This window comes from Lissotriton vulgaris, chromosome 1_1, assembly GCF_964263255.1.
Source record: "Lissotriton vulgaris chromosome 1_1, aLisVul1.2, whole genome shotgun sequence".
NCBI classification, from domain to species: Eukaryota; Metazoa; Chordata; class Amphibia; order Caudata; family Salamandridae; genus Lissotriton; species Lissotriton vulgaris.
The window spans coordinates 330,681,218-330,695,672 of NC_141685.1; the positions used below are offsets into that span (position 1 = coordinate 330,681,218).

General features: G+C 47.4%; 1 protein-coding gene across 1 annotated transcript in view; it reads right to left on the minus strand.

Annotated features, from left to right (window-relative positions):
* Positions 1–14,455, minus strand: part of LOC147747135 (cytochrome P450 4B1-like) — a 217,263-nt gene that overhangs the window by 136,785 nt on the left and 66,023 nt on the right. The window contains exons 4-5 of the mRNA XM_086952392.1: positions 7,672–7,799; positions 4,064–4,188 (exon numbers count right to left, since the gene is read on the minus strand). Coding sequence (XP_086808518.1) covers positions 4,064–4,188; positions 7,672–7,799 — 253 coding nt within the window. The remainder of the gene's footprint in view (positions 1–4,063; positions 4,189–7,671; positions 7,800–14,455) is intronic.

The following is a 14,455-nucleotide window of genomic DNA, read 5'->3' on the forward strand; positions in this document are numbered from 1 at the left end:
GGGGTGGGCCCCCCACCCCATCCATGTCCCTGTCTCTTCTGTTCTCTTGTGGGTGGGCCCCCCACCCCATCCTTGTCCCTGTCTCTTCTCGGATGGGGGCCTGTCCCTCTCTCTTCTCTTGTGGGGTGGGCCCCCCACCCCATCCTTGTCCCTGTCTCTTCTCGGATGGGGGCCTGTCCCTGTCTCCTCTCTTCTCTTGTGGGGTGGGCCCCCCCACCCCGTCCTTGTCCCTGTCTCTTCTCTTGCTCTTGCTCTCTGAGGCCCCCACCCCATCCTTGTCCCTGTCTCTTCTCTTCTCGTGTGGGGTGGGCCCCCCACCCGGGGTGGGCCCCCCACCCCATCCTTGTCCCTGTCTCTTCTCGGATGGGGGCCTGTCCCTTTCTCATCTCTTCTCTTGTGGGGTGGGCCCCCCACCCCATCCTTGTCCCTGTCTCTTCTCGGATGGGGGCCTGTCCCTGTCTCTTCTCTTCTCTTGTGGGGTGGGCCCCCCACCCCATCCTTGTCCCTGTCTCTTCTCGGATGGGGGCCTGTCCCTGTCTCTTCTCTTCTCTTCTCTTGTGGGGTGGGGCCCCCACCCCATCCTTGTCCCTGTCTCTTCTCTTCTCTTGTGGGGTGGGCCCCCCACCCTCTCTTCTCTTCTTTTGTGGGATGGGCCCCCCATCCCATCCTTGTCCCTGTCTCTTCTGTTCTCTTGTGGGTGGGCCCGGCCCCCACCCCATCCTTGTCCCTGTCTCTTCTCGGCTGGGGGCCTGTCCCTTTCTCTTCTCTTCTCTTCTCTTGTGGGGTGGGCCCCCCACCCTTGTCCCTGTCTCTTCTCTTTTCTTGTGGGGTGCGCTTTGTTGAGAGGAGAGAGTGGGGGCCGGGCTCTGTGCTGCCTCAGAGGAGCAGTGGAGACTGCTGTCTCTGGTGCCCCCATCCTCTTTCCGGGACTGCCTCTGGCTCTGACTGAAGAGAAACAATGTATATTGATACTTTGTTTCTCTTCATTCAGAGGGAGGGGGCGAAGGGCTCCGAGCAGGCTGCACCTGCTTCAGATGCAGAGAGAGAGGCTTGCTTCAGCGCAGACCTCTCTCACAGCTCTCAGAAGAGCTGAGGGGGCCGAGGCCCCCTGGGGGCCCCCTTCATTAACTGTAGAGAGTGAGGCCCCCCGCAGTGCGGGGGCTGCAGGGGCGTTTGTTACCCCTGATGGGGTGGGGGAGGGAACATAAAATTAGGCTATGCTCCTGACCCAATGAATATCCTGACAGCGGTTATGACGGAGTTAAATACATTTGGAGAGGCATCAGGCTTTAAGATCAATCCGCAAAAGTCTCTGATCCTCGAGCTGCCTCTCCTTGAGAGTACACAAGCTCTCACCCAGTTCCCATTTTACAGGGCAGAGGGGGGGGGGGGGGGGGGGATCCCATATTTAGGAATACAGGTGCACTCCACGCTTTCGCGCACTGAGGCGTACAACTAGGGGAACCTCACAAAGTCTAAATCTAAGTGTAAATCCCACCAGCGGGTACTGGACAGATTGCAAACACAACTCTGGGACTGCATTTGGGAGAGTAAACAAGCAAGAACATGCGTCTTTCTTCCAATGTCACTGTAAGGCCTAGGAATCCCAAACCTCGCTGTTATTACCAATCGGCCCAACTGCCCTACATAGTGGAATGGTCCCATACACTCACGGAAAATCAATAATGTTTTATAGACAAGGCTATTGCGGCCATGCACATCTGGAAAATACATTGACTGCCTAAATTACACTGACCACCAGGCGTACACATCTCTCCGGTTCTCAAGTCAAGGATCGGAGTTAGGGACAGGGTGCAGCTCAGACATGGTCTCTCCACACCAATCTCCCAACAGACGCCACTGATAGGTGACCCATATTTTCCACCAAAAGCTACGGGACTGGGATTTAAGGTATGGTAAAAGGCTAACTGCAAAAGGGGGGGGAGAGACCTGTTTGACTCCTGGGGACTTATGGACTTCCATACACTACAGACATGCTATGACCTCCCAGACACAGCGAGATGGCAGTATCTGGCAGTGGCACATTGGTTGACTCATCCATGGATGCACCCGCATGCTTGTAGGGAATTGACGGCCTTTGAGAAGTGGATTCCAACATGCTCCACGGACAGGAAACTGCTCTCAGACACTTTCCTGGTGAAACCAATGCACCCACTTGATTCACCAGCACAAGTTAGATGGTGAGAGAGAATATGAACCCTTCATAGATAAGGAATGAAATGACATCCATGGTTCACTACTGGTACCTCTCCCCAGCTAGAACTGCCAAGTGGGATCATCCAGGAGGTGGGCAATGCCGGCGACAATGCAGAAAGCAGGGCACACTCATGCATCTCTTATGTCAATGCCCTAAGCTGGAATCGTTCTGGGCCAGAGTATTAGATGCCGTAAACACTATGTTTGAGACAGACATACCCAAATCCCCAGCTTTATACTCTTGGGTCAGCCCAATCTACTTACCTACCCACTGCGATTCCCTAGAGGCAGGGTAATCACCATAGTACTAGGGGCAGCAAAACAGATTCTTCTCTCCATATGGGGAACAGAGATGGTACCCACACCCTTGGACTGGCTGCATAAAATATGGAAGGTGCTGGTGATGGAGACGTTGACCGTGGTTGCCATGCAACAACACCCCCACTTTGATAAGATGTGGCAACCTTGCACAGAGTACCTATCTGACGAATTCTGTGAGTTGATCTGCCATCAATATCTTCAAATATTGTGTTTGACATCCACAGCCTACACTGCGAATCGCTAAAACATTAATACCCTCACAACTAGTTTACACACTGGGGCGGGCCCCTCCCACACACCCCAAACCGTACCCTTCCAACGTCTCTCTCTATACACTCCTGCTCTTTTCTATCTTTACATGCTGCAGACCTGCTTTCGTCATTGCAATTACCACACGACAATGAATGCAAGTGGGCTATGATGTACCCTTCTTTTTCCTATTAAATCAATAAAACAGATTTAAATCCCAAAAAAATGATACACTTGAGGTGACATCTGAAACTGTAGTCATTAGAGCAGCAACACTGTATCTAACCTTGGCCTGGACACCGGAGTGGGAAAAAAGGCATGAGTTGAGGTTGAAAAGGTGTAGGTTGTCGCTGGTGGAAACACTCACAAAGGAGAATATCGTTTTTCACTACACAGGGAAACTGAAGCATACAACGAGAACAATCTAAAAAAGTATGACAATTTTAGGCTAATTTCGTCAATTTAGAATATGCTTTAGAATGTTCCATATATAAATCAAATATCTTAATCTAACCAATGAGCCCTCTATTAAGACCTGTGCAGGCAAGTCATACTGGGTGCATTGTGGATGGTGGCACATAGAGACGTGGCAGTGCAAGTAGCACCATGCAGGTGCCTTTTTTCTGTCTGGTGGAACTCATAGCTGGTGGGTGGTGTGTATCACATTAGGGTCTCCATAAACTTGCCCTTTGGGAATACATACGATTGCCAAGGGATTGGGCAGGGACATAAACATTATTATTAATTACTCACTCTGAGATGCACAAATGAGAATTATGGTGTTACCATTCTGTTGAGATGTGTTTGCCTACAGAGGAAAGGTCATTCTAAGAATTACCAAGCTGCCTCAGGATGGAGGGAAAACAAGGGCTGTCTCCCCCCTCGTCGGGCCCGAAGAGTTCTAAGCAACTCCCAGCACATCACACATACACAGTAGGCCATCTTCCCCTACCTGTGGACTCCCTACTGGTATAGTCCATTTCCACTCCATCACCTTCCACCTTTTCTCCTTAGACATTCGATAATCTGGCAGCAAGTAACTCGCTGCATTCTAAAAATGGTTTTGTTGAGTGTCCCATTGCTGGTGGTCAGGAACCCACCAGATTGGTGCTATTGCAGCTTCCATCCCCATCTTACAATTTGAATTCTGTATGTGGGTCCTGGAACTGGGTGGGGAAAAGCAAATGTCTCCAATCATCGCAGTCTAAACAGATCCCCCTCCTGAAATCACCACAGAACCTTTAGCACAAAAATCGAAAAAAGTAAAGAAACTCACCTGTCTGCTTGGCAGTTGCTGTCATAGCTGAAGGCACATTTCATGATGCTGTCTAGGGTCATTAGGCTGACATGCTGAAAGACTTCCACTGACTTGTTTTTATAATTGAGCTTTTCTAAATTATCCTAAAGTGGAAAAAATATGAAACGCTTACACTGAGTGTATAACACTGTGGCAAACGTTTTCTTTTAAGTGGAGGCTTTTAAAACACAAACACATGTAGCTAATTCCATGTGAGGCTGGGAAATCAAGATGACATGATTTCATACATATGCAAACTGTTAAATTTTTAATATATTTAATTAATAAATATAGACGGAAATTATATAACAAATGATTCTACACAATAGTTACAGAGATGGCACTGATTATCAACTAGAATAAGTGAGCAGAAAGCTTATGTACTGTGAGAAACTAGGGGGCCCATTACGATGTCGGGCGGGTGGGGATCCGCCCGACATTAATGTCCGCCCGCCACCCATTAACCCCCTCCCCCCGCCATATTACTATGGCGGGGGGGACGCGGCGGATGTAAACACCGTCCGCCGCTTTTCCTCCCTGGTCGCCAGCCATATTATGATGGTCTTCCTGACATGCTTTTCCATAGCGGCAATGCTGCCACCGAAAGGCTTGCGGAGACTCCCTGCGGGGCCCCGTTGCGGGCCCCCTGGGAGTCCGGAGGGTGGGGGGTACACATTGGGGGTACCTATGGTAGCCCCCCCGCATTTCAAAGTGCAACATGGCAGGCACCACGTGGTGCCTGTAATGTTGTGCTTTGAAATGCACAACGTGCATTTTTACCATTGCGCCAGGTGGTGCTTTCTGCACCGCCCGCCGCAATGGTAAAAATACAGGATGCGCCCGCCAGTGTGGTGGGCGCATCCTAATGCCCAAGGCGGGACCGCCGCTCCTATGGCGGGCGGTCCCGTTTTGCACAAGGATGGCGGGCGGGCAAAGTCCGCCCGCCATCCTAATGGGGGCCTATGTGTTTTGAGTTTATTAGACAATTGAGACAATGTAAAGGAGAAGTATTAGAAGAAAATAGAATCTCGGTCTTTGATGGGTAAGAAAGAGGAATCATGAGTGCAACTTTCACTGCTGAGCAGGCATGCAAGCAGGTTCTTGAGTCCAGCGTTGCTTAAGGCTGGGCATATTTAAGTGTGGTTTGTGTAACAAAGTAGGTCTTTCTGCTGCAGCACAGAATGTATGTAGTATTCCAAGGCTGTAGGTGCCTACCTAACCACATGATCCGATCCAGCTCTGCCGCCAGCCGGCTGTTGGGATCGCTTTTTGAGCGCCTACGTAGCTGATCAACGCAGGAACCGGTGTCGGATAAGGGGGGGGGGGGGGGGGGGGGGGGACTGCGGGACCCCAAATATATGCGGCTGGCCTACAAGGAAACCACCATTACTGCTGGATTTGCCGGCGCAGCATGAACCACCAAAATGGAGCCGAACCTCAGAGGTCCTAGCTCCTACTGATGAGACGGGCAGGGCGCTGCTGAGAACGGAGTAGTGGCAGCATCAGAGGGGCACAGGGCTGGAAAGAGACTGCCAGCAGAAGGAGCTACCGGCTGACACAGCAGTGCGGTCGCAGGCTGGGTCTGGTGAGTCAAGTACCCCAGGGCTCTTGGTTGCCGTGGATGGCATGTGTACGTGGCGATTCAGCTGGGGCGCACTTACACGTGCCCTCAAAGGCCAGTGATGCGCAGCCACATGCAAGGAGGCAGCATCAGGCGTGAAACAGATTCCCTCCTTCGGCGCACCTGATCCCAAAGTGGCGGCTGTAGCACCAAGGTGGGCAAACCTCAGTCACAGAGCTCCAGGAGGCACCAGATAAGTGGGAGGTCACAAGTGGGAGGCCTCTGGGACGCAGAGGAGCAGAGTGAAGACCAGACATGAGGAGAGTATAGAGCTGTGCCCAATGCCTGACCCTAAAACGACCGTCACTGGGGACATCTGATACATGAAGTTATCTTTTGTTTAAGACCCAAAAGCAGCAGTACAACCGGTCAAAGAAGGATTGTACCTGATCCGAAAATGGTGACCGACCCCCCACTGAAGGCAGGTTGCGGCCCTCCCAACAGGCAAGGCAGGAACGCCTTAAGGCGACCTGACGTGGTCACAGGGCCGCGGTAGGGCGGCAGTCTCCAGCCAGCCAGGCTAAGACCCAAAAGCAGACAAAGAAACACTGATTGAAAGGAAATTAAACAAAACTGCAATAGAGGAGACGGTGGGGTCTGAAAGATATTAGGCAGGGAAAATTCAATGCCAAGTGAGGGCAGAAGAGGAAGCAAAACATCCTTCCTCAGAGGACTGTAGCATAGTGGAGACGAGGTACAGGCAATAGTAAGTCGAGCTCATGGACTGAGGAAAGAGAAGCAGATATATAAAATGAGCAGTGGATAATTTCCACAATGAGGCTGCCACAGTGTTTGGCCTAATGTAAAACGATATCTCACAGCAATAAATAGAAGCACATTACACTATTCCTCAAACAGTCCTCCATCCTTACCCACCATCCATACCCACCTCACAGTAGTGTGAGTCGAAAGTCAGCATCCACCAATCAGCTAAATGCTCTTATTTTTGGGTGAGGACAGGACTTTCCATACAAAAGAATCTATTCCACCCTCTGGATCTCCCTACTAGTCAATTACGCTTCTAAGAGAAATTCCTCAGATTCAGGAAAAAGAAATTGATAAACCGTAACATCGATACTGCCTTCGATCAGACTAACATATACCGTACAAAAAAAAAATCAATTCCTGCTTCAAGATTGTGGTGGAAAGTTTTCAATAAATGCCACCTCACCCCTCCAGCCATGACAGACACTTTCTGGGTTCAGCCCACCGGCTGGTTCATCTCTTTGCACAACATAATTGGAGTTTTCACAATAGAAGAATCATGTTTTGAGAGCGCTATAGCTCCTTCCTAGATGAATCTGCACTAAAGTTGCACACCTAACACAAGATTAATCCTGCTGAATCGGAATTCGTCATAGGATGCCACAGCTACCAGCAAATTAAAACATTTTTGAGCCCCCACCCTTTAACTGTGTCCCCCTTGATGGATCTGCAGTTTTAAAAATACCAAGAGTAAGCTTAAGAGTCTGCCAAATTTCAATCAACTTTTCGAATGGTACAAATGGTTCATTTGTCAAATCTAGCATAAGCATCATAGAGCAGACGGTATCCTATTTGCCAAACTCACGCTTCCTTTGCTCAATTTAAAGTTGGGGAAGCACTATTTTTAGTACAAAGTTCATATCCCGTGCAAACACCACAGTACATGTAAGTGAGAGAATGCCTTTACAGAGGAAAATAATTCTGTAAATACCCATAAAGCCTGTTGCTATCCCACTGCAGGTATCTATCCATGTGTATGTATGTTCTGAATAAACACCTGTTCAGAACTACTTCATATGAAGAAACAGCATGGCAAAAAAATACATGCACATAAGCAAAGATTAAATCATACTGTGGTGTTTTTAAAGCAGGCATTAATAGTAGTCCATATTAAGCAATCCCTGCTTCTGTGCAAACCACCCTCTTGAAATGAGTGTATGAATAAAAGATGGCTTGCATGAAAAGCCATATAAATCCATACCAGCATAATCTTGGTTGAGTTCGAGATCAATTCCACGTAAGGTTTTAAAACATCATAATGAAACCCAGGAGTCAACAGTCTTCGATGCTGGAACCACTTTGGCCCGGACAAAACCAGTAATCCTTCTCCTATGGGACAAAGAAATCACCAGGGGGTTAAAAGCAGGACAATATTTTAAAAGATTGGAACTTTTTAGGAAATAAGTATGTTAAAAGAAGCGTATTCATCCATAACACCACCAATACAAATGAATGTGTTGTTCATGTATTAACATATTGCTATGTCACACCCTCACAACAAAATAACTTCCCAATACCTCCAAAAAGTCTCAACAAAATTTTGGAGACTTGCATTTTCCTGTGATCTGCATTAACACAAAAAATTGTTTCTGTACATGTTCTAGATCAGGAGTCTCTAACCTTTTCTGTAATGAGCAGGGTCGGACTGGGAACCACAACTGGCCCTGGCAAAGGACTCGGCTGCCCCCCCTCATGCCCCCTCGCCAACGAGTTGTAGGTGCCACCGTGCTCTTTGCCAGGGCCGGTTTTCGGCAAAATCGGCCCTGTAACAAAAACTCCCCCAGGGGCCCAAATCCGGCCCCCACCCATGAGGCGCACCGGGGGATTGCCTGGTGCCCACTATGGCCAGTCCGGCCCAGGTAATGAGAGCTACTTCTGATCAGTAAAAATCGTTGTGAGTTACTGAAGGCCAAGTAACTTGCTAATTTTTACTCAACACTACCATACCCAACTTCATTGACTTTAACCCCTTCGCTGCAGCTGCTATTCCGCCGCAGCGCTAAGGGGAAGGGGGAGGGGGGTTCGCGCGGCGCGCCCATTCTGGTGACAGAACCGCTCCGTCACCAGCAGAGGTCGCGCTGTGCTCATGACGAAGCGGTTCCGTCACGGCTCCGCCCGCTTAATAGAACGCTCAGCACAGGCGCGGAATCCGCGTCGAGCTGGCCGTGACGGAACCGCTCAGTCATCAGCACAGCGAGACTGAGAGGGGGTAAGTTCCATCGGACCTGTCCTTGTGATGTTCGTTGTCGGCCCGTGACCTCCGGCCAGACCCTAAAAAAGGCTGCTGGTTGAAGTTCTGAAATGGTTGATGTACCATCATGGGTGGATAAGGTGGGGGACCCCATGGGGTGGGTTGCCACCAGGGTCCTCCTTGAGGTTGAGCAAAGTGTTGACCGTATCCCCTCCAATTTCTTCTGTTGTTCCCTCTGCCTCTAGGTTTGGTGAAGAGATTGCCTTGATCAGACGAATCAGAGTCACTCGAGACTCCATCCAAGCTGGAGGTACCATAATTCGATCCCGCCTTACGTCCATTTTTATTGAACGCTGTCGGGGTGTAGTCATCGCTGGTGTAAGGATATGTCTTGTCCATAGCAAAGTTCGCCAGGTCCTTTTTAAACTTCTCCAGCTTGCTGAACAAGATAGAATCCCGAAATTCTTTGCTTGTCTTGTTTCCTTCTTCGTGGTGTTTGGAGAACACCTTACTCGAGGATATCGTGGTCTTAATCTGGCCTTCGAGGAGTTGAATTTCGACAAGAATTTTATTGGCCATTCTTATGGCCGTTTTAATGATCAAGACTAGCCAATCGCGTGTGCATCTCCACGCTATGAGAGACCAGTCTTTCAAGAATTCTTTGTCGTCTAAGAATAGGCGTGGAGTGTTGGTCACTATGAGTCCACTAGGGGCACAGTTACCCCGTAAGTATTCTGCCCTGGTGATACCATGGACGCATACCCTTGCCTGATTCTTCTTTAATATAAGGACCTATGCCCACCCCTCATCGGTATGGACCTGAATGGTCGGTAGAAGGTCTAGCATGCTTGGGTTTTCTGATAAAATATTTTGTACTTCCGCCTCATCAAATGCCAAGCCCAGGTCTGCAGAAACATGTCGACCATCTTTCCATCTGTGTAGTTATTTGTTAAGGCTACAGTTTTGCACTGGTTTTAATATTGAGAAAAAGGAGGTGTCCATTAAACATATTTTCCTCCTTTTCACTCAATTTTATAATGAGCACTTTATTCACTTTTGGTTTAATATATTGAGCACTGCTTTTTCATGCATCCCCCTGATATCCTATTGTGATTACATCACTGCTTGTTTGGAACAAATGCAGATTTGGTGGAGTTTGTCCAAATCTGGCACTGGGCACTCGATCTCCCATGTGCATCCTAAAGGTTCCCAAATGATGTAGGGCGGTACAGGGTGGAAGTCTGATGGGATCTCTTGAAGCACTTTGTGAGACCCAGCTATAGATTTTGCCATCCATTGATCACCACTTTTGGTTTAGATACACACACACCCTTTTTTCTGACCCATTGCTAGTTTTTAGGTTGGTATTCAAGTCTGTGTTTGGGATGTAGCTTTGCGTGGTCATTAAATATTGCCACGGACCTCCCTTTGTTGTTTATAAACAACACAAATATACAACCATTTTTTTTTATGGGAGAAAATTAAAGTGCAGAAAAATTTTCTGCAAAAAATGTTTGCAATAAGGAAACAATTTCTGTACTTGACTGAAAAATGTTCTTCACTTTAAATTTCACTCATTTAAAAAAATGACTGTTTTTCAGTTCTAAATATGACTGTGTAAACCCGCCACAAGAAGCAAGATGCCTGCTGTGTGTAAATGCGACACTTTGAAATTCAACTGAAGAGTTAACTTTATACTTATATACATTACATACAACTCATCATTTTAATTTTCTCCCATGTCAAAGTGTCTTTCCAAACAGCAGGCATTTTACAACCAGTAGCCTGTATATATGGTGTCATATTTATAACAGAAAATACAGTATTAATGTGAGGAAGTTAAAGTGAATAAACATGCTTTATAAAACATTAGGACTTAATTTAAAGTAGAGAAAAACATTAAGACAATGTTTTCATAAAAATTGTTTTCTTCATTTTAGGTTCCTAGATTTAAAAGAAAATGACAAGTTTTTCAGTTTTAAATATGGCACTGTGTCTACCAGCCACAAGTAGAAAGATGCCTGCTGTTTGTAAATGCAACACTTTGAAACGCTAGAATAATTTTCTCTCATTTAAAAGCATTCAGAAACATCATTTTGTTCACATGCTCTATTAATGAGGGCCTAATTACGATGTCGGTCGGTAAGGCTCTGAATGGAATTTGGATTTTTCTAACCTGTTCTAGAATCCATGTTTCCAACCGACTCAGAAACATTTCCGACCGGCATTCGGTCAGAGCTGATCCGTACAGCTCAATGGACAGCGTTTCCAACCGACCGATTACGATTTCGGATTTTGAAAGCCTTACCGACTTGGTCTGTCCAACACAAAAAGGCTGTCGGAAACTGACTTTGGGGGCCCCTAGCGGGCCCCCCTTCACCCAGAGGCCTCCAGTTGGGCCCCGTGAGGGTAAACATGGGACCCTTCTTTAAGACCATGCAGTGTGGCAGGCATCTTGGGATGCCCGCCACAAGATGCAGGGTTTTCAGGAACCACCCCTTTTTGCAATGGGTGCCTTTGTTGTTGGTCAGAACACAGGCTCCCGTTGCAGTCAATGGCAGTCTGACGGAACGGTGTTCGGTACCATCATAACAGGTCAGTCGGTCGAAAACAATTCCGCGAAGGAGTCGGTCGGAATGCTTTCCGACCGACATCGTAATGAGGCCCTGAGTTGAGAATGACTTCATTTAAGAACCTGAACCTCTGTGACCCACCTAGGTCGTAACTCTGAGTGGAACTCATTGTCATGTTCTGCTATCTGCAGTCCGTCCTTAACTTTAACCTGTTCCGTGCTAAGGACAGAATGGTTCTGTTCCCAGTCACGGTTGAGTGGTCATGTGGGGAGGACAGAACTGTTCTGTCCTTGCACCAACCCACAGGGGAAGCGCTGGCGCTACTCCCATTGGCTGTCCATTTGCATGCGCCACCTGGGATGGCAGCAGAAGCACTCCCGCTGCCAGCTCTGACCCCTCCTTCGGTGATCTGATGACGCTGGCAAGCGTATGGCGCACCAACATCATTAAATTTAGCCACAATGCACTGGAAGCCATTTGCTTCCAGAGCTTCATCAGGAGAGGACATGATTAGGGCTAGTCCATTTCTGAGGGAGTTTGGTGAGGGGGAAAACAGTCAAGGGGAAAATGCTTTTTCCTTTCCCGATGTGTCTGTTTGGAGTGGATTCCTCCTCCACCATCTTAGTGAGGGTGGTGATTGTGGAGCAGGAATCCACCCACTGTACCACCAGGGATTTTTGTGTGTATGGGGAGTGACCCCTTGGAAAAGGGTCGCCTCCCAAGGGGGCAGTAAATATATCCATGTTTCGGTCCCCTAGGGGAGCGGAGACCCACTAGAACCCTAGGGATAATTTGTATATGCATAAATTATGTGTGGGGGGTGACCCCTTGGGCAGATCACCCGTTTTTAGGCCGATCTGCCCTAGGGGGCGGGGTGGGGCAGAAGCCACTAGACACCAGGGAATTAGCGCAATTCGGGGATTGGACTCTTAGGCCTTTGGGGACATATGTTTTCTGTTCTGTCCCTGTGGGCAGATTGGTACTATTTTTAGGTCCAATTGACACCAGGGAATGTTTGTGTGTGTGTGAGCTAGAGTTCGACAGATGGTCTGCATTTACTGCCATTTGGCTGGCTCTGTGTGCATTGGCGATGGTGTGTGTGGACCTGCGACTGGTTGGTGCTGTGTGTGGACTGATGCTTGGCTGGTGGTGTATGTGTACTGGCACTTGCCTGACAGTGTATGTGGACTGGCATTTGCCTGGCGGTGTGTGTGGACTGGCGCTTGACTACCAGTGTGTGTAGAAAATTACATTCCTTCCATGCCCAAATAAAACCATTTCTAGTAGGAGATGAAGAGTCTATGTCCGAGGAGGCGTGCGGAAAGAGAGTCGTAGGTACTGCCCCGAATGTCCTTCTAATCCTGCTGACGAGAGTCTACATGTTTTAAATTGTATACCACATACAACTGAGTTACTGGGAGCAACTGTGAGCGTAAAAGTGAACTGACTTGCCTGTATTTTATATGTTTTGTTCAGATTTCACGGTTGGCATTAGGGTGACATATTTAGGTAGAGCTGCTGTGTTTGTAGGTATAGCTTTTGTATGTACTTCCAATTAGGTTGTGTTTGATTTTTTGTTAAAAAATAAATAAAAATTGATGGTGCTTGGCTAGCGTTTTGTGTGGACTGACGCTTGCCTGGCAGTGTGCTTGGACAGGCACTTGGTTGACAGTAAGTAGTGACTTGATGACGGTCACTACACACACTGCTAGCCAAACACCAGTCCACACACTCTGTCAGCCCCCAGCCGGCGTGACAGCTGTGTTGTCATTTGGGTGTATAAAAGTGATGTGCCCTTGAATGACAGTGTCTTTTGATATGAATGTTGTAATGTGCTGCGCCCTCGGCTGGCTGTGTGAATGGTTTGGGTGTGTCACGCATGAAAGGTGTGTGAATGTCTGTAGAGCAGTGGGTGCCTTGTCATGGCTTTACATCTCACGGGCTGTGATTCATTAGTTCATGGCTGTTTAACTTTCAATTATTAACAGTGTAATTCAAATCTGTGGAATCTCTGCTTAATAAAATGTAGGATCTTTTCACTCACCCTCGTGCCAAATCCAACCAGTATGCATGTGTGTAGTTGAGGTATAGATGGTTGTGCAGTAATATTTGTCTTTTCTGTCTTTCTCTGCCAGAGTGTACATTGTCTGTAGGGAAAATCTGCCAACTTTAAATATTTTTGAAAACTGTACACACAGGGGAGCCCAGGATGGTGTGGATTGCGCGGATCTCCCAGCATTTTCTCACCCAGAATCCCCTGCAAACCTCAAATATATATCTAAAAAGTCACTTTTTCCTCACATTTCTGTGTGAGAAAGTTGTGGTTGAAGATAAGCAGGCAGCAGGGCATTTCAGCAAAGCAGAGAAGCAGTTACTCGGAACAGTGAGTCACAGTAAAGAGACAATTCAGAAGTCTAATGCATTTTCTATTGTTCTTTACAGCTTTGTTTCTCATTTAATTATTCCTTCCTGTCTCACAAAATAGCAGATATTGCTTATATTTTGGTGTTTTAGTCTGTGTGCAAATCCCAAGAAGCTCAATGAAAAAGGAAACCAGTGGGCGTACCATGTCCTTTCTTTTGCTGTCCTATGTCTGAGGCAGAGGTCAAAAAATGAGTATCATGGTGGTGGGGGGGAGTCTGAATCTATTAAACAGTGCTGAGAGGTGGATTTGGGATTCCCAAACACACTTGTTATGTTGACAATCCAATGTTTGTTCACATCCGGACAAGCACTATACCTCTGGCAGTTTCCCAGTGGGATGGCCTCTCTTTACTGCTTTTAAAGTAGAATGGGCTTTCATCAGTGCTTAATTTGTAAAAAAATAAATAAAAAAAAGTACCAGTGCTCTTCTTAGGAGGCCACTGCAGCTTCCATCACATATTGCCCCTTTCCTGTTGCCAATGATAATACCAACACAACTACTAACCATTTCATGTTTTGGTTTGCAAATAACAGTCATTTTTAATGTATATTGAATTCATAATTAACTGTTGTTTTGGTCATCTCTAAATTATATAGAAAGCCTCACCTTGTGGCAGAATATCACAAGCGCTGGTGTTGACAATTAAGCACCGGAAACGACCTGCTCAAATGAAGCATTGGCTGCCATGATCCAGCCATGCCCTGATGGCCCAGTTCTAGTTAAGGCTTCCTGCAGAGTGCGGGCACTTTGTATATTTTTGCCATGGTTGAACTTGGTTTCTGGCACTGGGTCTGGT